Source organism: Elephantulus edwardii, unplaced genomic scaffold (assembly GCF_000299155.1).
Source record: "Elephantulus edwardii isolate Elephantulus edwardi_28Jun2011 unplaced genomic scaffold, EleEdw1.0 scaffold00006, whole genome shotgun sequence".
NCBI classification, from domain to species: Eukaryota; Metazoa; Chordata; class Mammalia; order Macroscelidea; family Macroscelididae; genus Elephantulus; species Elephantulus edwardii.
In genome coordinates, this window is record NW_006399756.1 from 29,199,132 (window position 1) to 29,205,989 (window position 6,858).

The 6,858-nt window shown below is 55.3% G+C and overlaps 1 protein-coding gene across 3 annotated transcripts; it reads left to right on the forward strand.

Moving 5' to 3' along the window:
• Positions 1 to 110: 110 nt before the first annotated feature.
• On the forward strand, positions 111 to 5,483 carry FGF8 (fibroblast growth factor 8 (androgen-induced)). Of its 3 annotated transcripts, none has more exons than XM_006880004.1 (5): positions 111 to 141; positions 572 to 655; positions 878 to 1,058; positions 4,010 to 4,116; positions 4,977 to 5,483. In XM_006880004.1, the coding sequence occupies exons 3-5, from the start codon at positions 1,034 to 1,036 to the stop codon at positions 5,265 to 5,267; spliced, it is 423 nt and encodes a 140-aa protein (XP_006880066.1). In that variant the 5' UTR covers positions 111 to 141; positions 572 to 655; positions 878 to 1,033; the 3' UTR covers positions 5,268 to 5,483. The 3 variants fall into 3 exon arrangements, with proteins under 3 accessions (XP_006880066.1, XP_006880068.1, XP_006880067.1); XM_006880006.1 differs by having other exon boundaries at positions 911 to 1,058; positions 4,977 to 5,267; XM_006880005.1 differs by lacking the exon at positions 572 to 655.
• The last annotated feature ends 1,375 nt before the right edge of the window (positions 5,484 to 6,858 follow it).

The window sequence follows — 6,858 nt, forward strand, 5'->3', positions numbered from 1 at the left end:
GCGCCCCGCGCTCACCACCACCACCACCACCACCTCCAACCAGACCCGGCGCCTCCCGTCGGTGGGTCCGCGCCCCTCTCTCCGCCCGCTTTTGTCTCCCGCAGGCTATTGCACTTGCTGCTTCTCTGCCTCCGAGCCCAGGTAAGGGGCGCTGCGCGGAGGCGGGGCGGGCGGGCCGGGGGCGCCAGCTGACACTCTGGCAGGGCCACCGGGGCACACCCCGCGGCCGGGCCGAACCCGCTGGCCCTGGGCTCCCCGAGGAGGGAGCTGTGGAACAGAGAGGTCGCGCCCTAGGGTCACACAGCAAATGAGTAGCGAGGCTAGATCGCGGGGTCTGCGCTCGGCACCGCATCCTCCAGGGTGGGGACGCGGGGACTCGGCCTCACCTGGGCACTGAGCTGTCAGGAGGATGGGGGGACTGCCTGCCGAAGGGGACCCTCCAGGAGGCCCTCTGGGGAGACTTGGCCGGCCTGGCCTCCGCACTCTAAGCACTTGCTCCAGAAAGGGTATCTAGAAATGTCAAGGGGCGACCAGTGCTGTCCCCCCACTTAAAAGCGTCCTGCTTCTTTAGGAAGGCCAAGCGGGGGCCTGCCCTGGGCAGGGCTCTTGCTCCCCTCTTCCGAGCTGGCCGGGAGCCCGGGGTGTTTCCCAACAGGTGGGTCTGTCCTCCTCCATCCCGGGCTCGTCCCCCTGCCCTGGGTCTGCCCAACTGGCTTTGGTGGTGGTGGTGGTGGTGGTGGGATCGTGTCCTGAGGAGCTCTGTCGAGGACTCAGCCTGGGACAGTGGAGGGGGTGCGCAGGGCATATGGGGGCCGCTCGGGCCCCTGGGCAGAGTAGCGTTATAATGGCGTGCTGTGTATTTTTCGATTTCCTAAAGGTAACTGTTCAGTCCTCACCTAATTTTACACAGCATGTGAGGGAGCAGAGCCTGGTGACGGATCAGCTCAGCCGCCGCCTCATCCGGACCTACCAGCTCTACAGCCGCACCAGCGGGAAGCACGTGCAGGTCCTGGCCAACAAGCGCATCAACGCCATGGCGGAGGACGGAGACCCCTTCGGTAAGGCCTGCAGCGCGCAGGGTGCTCAGAGCGCAGAGGGGCGGGTGGAGCGTGGCCAGCGGGGCTCCCAGAAGCAAGGCCCCTCGGTGAGGCCTGCGGGCTCCCTGGCCCAGGAGGGAAGGAGAGTTAAGGCGACAGAGGTGTCTGAAGGGGGGACTCAAGAAGAGAGGGCTGGGGAAGGGACTCCGGGAGGAAGTGTCCCACAGGTGCCCCTTCTATGCCCAGCAGAGGAATGAACTCAGGACTCTCCCTTTACACCCCATTTCTTCATACACCCCTGCAGGTGGAGACAGAGGGTTCATGGGGAGGGAGCCCAGATTTAAGTGAGGGAAGCTCTTGAAAGAGGATATGTAGCCAGGACCCACAGCAGGAGAATAGGTAGGGAGAGCCCCTTAACTCTCCCAGCTTGGAAAAAGAGGGTACTGTGTGTCTATAGGGGGGTTGGATCAGAAGGGTCAGTGCTTGGAAAGGACCCATCCCATTGACTGGGGACCTCCTTGGTCTGGGGCCAGGGCCCTAGACTCTCTCTCGGTGGGGTGGTGAATGTGGGGAGCTACTGCTGGTGGGGAGGCCAGCCGAGGACTGATTGATTTCTAAAACATTCAATATTCCTGCCTTGAAACTGGGCCAATTTCCAGAGTCTTGGATGTACCCAGAGAAAAGCAAGCCCTCTGGGCGGCGGGTGTTGTTTTTAAGAGAGCGCTTATTGTGAGTTTAAAAACCTTTAAATAATGACCAAGTTAAACAAGCATGAAAGGAGAGGGGAAGACTCTCTTAAAATGTAATAAAAAGGTGAGGCATTTTAAGAGCTAAGAAGAAAAATGAAGAATGATATAAAACAGAAAAAGAACAAGCCTTTTTTCAGATGTGGAGTTTGAAAGGAGTTGCAAGTCTGTAAATGTTAAAAAAGAGGTTCAAGATTGTTCTCTATGAATCTCTGGAGAGACCCCTGCGTCTGGCAGAGCGATTAAAACTCTTCTTACTTTCACCTTTTTTAACATTTCCTGAATACTTTCTCCTCTTCTCGAGCCAGTTTGGGGGATCGAGTATGTCTCGCTGCATTTTTTCTGCGTCGACGTAGCTGACTTCCCTTCAAAGCTGGAGAAGGAGACATAATTTTCCTGGGATAAATCTGTCACTGGGGTGGAAGAATAGGTTTGAAAATGTTAAGCTTTCCAAAAGCCCAGTCGGGCAAGCTGCTGTAAACTGTGGCCCCCAACTCCCCAGATCCATCAGTCAGGAGAGTGGGGGCTCTCTGGTGGGGGTGGGGGCTGCCTGCTCGGTGGCCCAGCTCCCCTGCTGGGCTGGCAGGGCCGGCCTACAGTCCCTTTGTCCCTCCAAACTGGCTGCTAGCTGCCCTTCTCAGCTTCCCAGGAAAGGCAACGAATGTCTGACCCTCAAGGTTTGCTCCAGCAGAGCAAATGGCCCAGCATCCTTGGATTCTGTTGCAGGAAGGGAAGGCTGGGAGAAAACAGGGGAATTCCTCATTAGTGCTCAAAGTTCCTAGAGTCCTTTTCCCTCTTTGGCAAGGAGTAGAGCTGGAACCCCCAGAGTCAGAGCAGAGTCTGGGGGAGCAGAGCAAAGAGATCAGTTGTTACTTCTTCACCGGTCGGGTCGCAGGAAGGAGGGACCAACTCCATCCCTAGCTGCCCTGTGCAGCCAGAATTTCAACTTGAGATCCTCTCAGTGCCCAGCCCAGGTCCATAGGAGCAGCTGCTTCTTGCTCTCGAGAGGCCACTGGGAGAGGGGTGAGCAGCCCGGCTAGGTCCAAGGGAAGGTGGGTGGGAGGGGAGGTGACAGCTGCATTTCCCTGGCTGACTTGGGGCCAGATTGGGAACTTGGCCACTGAGTCCCAGCACAGTGCCTGTGTGAGAGGGGTGCAGTCCAGGGTGGGTACAGAGGCTACCTTGCTGACCTTGGTGTAACCCCACCCCTTTGGTTAATTTTGAGGACAGAGAAAGTGTCAGGAAGCCTGTGCTGGGAACTGCTTTCTAATGAGGGTAGAAGCTGGCCTCTGCAGTGGAGACCACAGACTCTGTCTGTTCTGTCTCACCCCAGATAGCTTACTCAACTCCCTGCTTCTGAGGGACAGCCTTAGAGGGAGGCTGGATGGGGACTGGGGCTTTGAAGGGGAAGGTGGGGCAGAAGGCACAGAAATCAGCTCTCAAGTCTCCCTCCATTCTCCAAATCGAGGCAGACACATTCAATGTTCTCCCCTCCTCAGCTATAGAAAGTGCTTGGCTGCGGGGGTAAAGATCCATCTGTGATGAGGGTGATCAGGAAAAGACTACTGGAGTTGTTGGTTTCTGGACACTGGGACTGGAACAGTGGGAACTGTAAAGAAGGGACAGGGTCCACTCAGGGTCCTGGTGTCTGCAGTTCTGGAAAGCAGTTGGTTTTCGGCTGTGTGTATAGGGAGGGCTGTCTCCATCCTTGTACATTTTTGAGCAGGTAGGGCTGTCTCAGGGCTGGGCCACAGCAAGGTGATTTAGAACCTTAAGTGACAGAAGCAGGTGAGGATGCTGTCACATTCACCTTCATGACTGGAAGTCATCACCAAACAGGGATGTTTGTCAGGATGAGGCATTTGCATATAATAATACAAATATTTCAAGTTGGAAGACCCTGAAGATCTTTTGATTCACAGCAGAGTGCTGGTCAAGGGAAATTTCATTTGGAACCTTGACATTGAAATCAACTTCAGTTTGTAAACCAAGATCTCATCCCATTGCCCCTGTAAGTTCAGGTCAGGAGCTGAGGGGCCCAGAGAAGTGGCTTGGCTTTCTCAGGATTGCACAGCCTGGTGGGCTTGGGCAGGGAGCTCACCACCTGTGGCCGGCTGGCTCTTGGATTGTGGTGGTAGCTAGGAGGTGACATGTCTACAGGTTGAGATAGGGAATGGCGGGGGCCCAGGCCTTTTTAATAACCACCCCTCCTGCCTTCTCTGACAGCCAAGCTCATTGTGGAGACAGACACCTTTGGAAGTCGTGTCCGAGTGCGGGGTGCAGAGACAGGCCTCTACATCTGCATGAACAAGAAGGGGAAGCTGATTGCCAAGGTGAGCCCCGGAAGGAAGGTGGACTTCTGGGGTCTGGAAAAGCCCTTGGGGCCTGGGGTTCAGACTGAGGTGGCTGAGTCTTTTAGGGGAGATCTTGTGGCTCTGGTCTGAACCATGAACAGAGGGAGATAGGCACCTTGAGTTACCTCCTAATGGAGGTGGAGGCTGGGGAGGTGAAGGAGAAGGAAACTGCATGAGAGATGAAAAGCCATAAAGGAGAAGGAAGGGTAGGTAGAGAAGGGGCTGGGGCTGGGGGGCTTGGTAAATTCCATATATCTTTTTAACAAATCGCCAAATTGCTTTGCTATTATGTCCAATTACATGGTACCAGCATTTGGAATGTTCAGTAAGCCGCAGGCCCTGCCCCTCAGCCTAGCTCTGAAATAGCCCCATTAGTCACGGCTCCTCTGCAGCCTCAAGCGCCCCTCTTCCAGGGCTTCTGGGGCTTGGGGCTCCAAAGCTCCCCATAGGCCTCCCCTCCCCCATAGGGTGGCCGCCCAGGGGCAAGAGAGCCGGGATCCTGAGGTGCTGAGGGGGGGCAGCTGGGGAATTGGCCCTACCAGTCTGGTGGGCAGGGGGCCAGAGCGGGCAGGGTCTGGGCCCCTCTCTCTGCCTCTCTGTGTTGGGGCCCAGAGCCCCTCCGTAGACAGCCATGTGTCACTGCCGCCAGGGAGGACAGGAAGTTGCCGGGTGGGCTGCGGGTTGTGAGGGATTAGAGAGCGGGTGCCCACCTCGCCATCTGCTGGGGTGCCCACCTGCTGTCTGGGGCCGCTTGCCCTCTGCCTCCGATTGGGGCGGGGGGGGGGCCTCCGCACGGAGTCCAGTAACGCCGTGTCCACGCGCCCATCCCCTACCTGCAGAGCAACGGCAAAGGCAAGGATTGCGTCTTCACCGAGATCGTGCTGGAGAACAACTACACGGCCCTGCAGAACGCCAAGTACGAGGGCTGGTACATGGCCTTCACGCGCAAGGGCCGGCCGCGCAAGGGCTCCAAGACGCGCCAGCACCAGCGCGAGGTGCATTTCATGAAGCGCCTGCCGCGCGGCCACCACACCACCGAGCAGAGCCAGCGCTTCGAGTTCCTCAACTACCCGCCCTTCACGCGCAGCCTGCGGGGCAGCCAGAGGACTTGGGCCCCGGAGCCCCGATAGGCGCACGCCCAGGCGCTGCCCTGCCACTCCCATCCCCGGGGACTTTCATCCTGATGGGAGCAAAGCAAGAGAAACTCGAGCAGAATGAAATTACACGGAGGAAGGCTGGGGAGGAGCTGGGGGAGCCCGGGGTTCTAGTTGTTGATAATTGTTTGCTGTTGGGTTTTTTGTTTTGTTTTGTTTTTGTTTTCGTTTTTTTTTTTTTTAAAAAACAAAAAAACAAGAGAGAGGTTCTATTTTTGTATTCCACTTTGGCTGCGGTGTCCTCTGTCCTCTTCAGCTCTCAGGAAGGCCTATACTGGGATTCCCGTCTGAGATTTCCTGGGGAGGTGTGTGTGTGTGTGAGAGTGGGTGGGTGGGGAAAGGGTCTTATTCTAGTCTTGCAGAGGTTCACCTGTGTCCCCAGGATCCCCTGGGCCGGGCAGCCAAGCACTCCACTGCACTTCTGGGTGGGGGCAGGGAAGAGAGGATTGAGCCTTAGATGTTGGTGGAAGCTTGCTATTAAATGATCAAAATGTTTATTTAACTTGGAGCCAAGGATTTTGAAGCTCTGTCAAACATACTTTGGGCATGTTGCAAGGAAGGACCTGTTCTTGGAGAGGAACATTATGCCAGAGAGGGTGAAGGTATAGCGCCATGAGAGGAAGACCCCAAGCGAGATGAATTGACTCAGTGACTGGGGAAATGGTATTAGGTGTATCAGAGAAAATAAGGCTGGCACAGGATAGAGCAGGGTTCAGAGCTGTTGCACATGGGGTCGCTATGAGTCACAGATGACTTGATGGCACATAACAACAACAACATTAAAAATGTGTGTTGGAGAGTCCCTCCCATCCTCCACCTGAAAGGCCTCATGTGGTAGGGTGGGAGATGCATGCAGCAAACCAGACCTCAGTCTGACTAGCTGACCCAAACCTGTTAGCCATTCCCATCACTGTCACGAGGGAATTATCCTGGCTGGACAGAGGTAAGGAGAGGCAAGAAGGCTCTTAGCTGGTCCTGGGAGTTCTCAAGATGTGGGTCTCCTCTCTGTTACTGGAAGTCATCCTTCACAATTCTCCAACCACCTCTGCCCCAGAAACAATGAACCTTTCCTTCTAGGTACAACCAGGTGGCTCTGATTCATAGCAACTCCATGTGGAACAGAACAAAACCCTGTCCAGTTCTGTGCCATCTTCAAAATCTCTGCTGTGTTGTTGCAGTCCTTGCGTCAGTCTATCTCACTGCAGGTCCTCCCTTCACCGGCTGAACCTCCACATTTCCAAACACGATGTCCTTCTTCTGTATCTCGGACCTCCTGATAACATGCCCAAAGGATGCGAGACAAAGTCTCTCCACCACCCTGGCCTCTCAGGAGCACTCTGGCTGCACTTTTTACAAGATTTATCTATTCCTTCGGCAGTTTGTGTTATATTCGTCATTCTTTATCAACACCACATTTCAGTCACTGGCTCTTTTTCTGCCTTTGTTATTAATTGTCCAGGTGTCATACACACACAAAACTTTTGAAAATAACTTGAAGGGAGCTCTGGTGGCCTAGTGGCAAGAAACTGCACTGCAGTTCCCAAGGTGCTCAGTTAGAATCCACCAA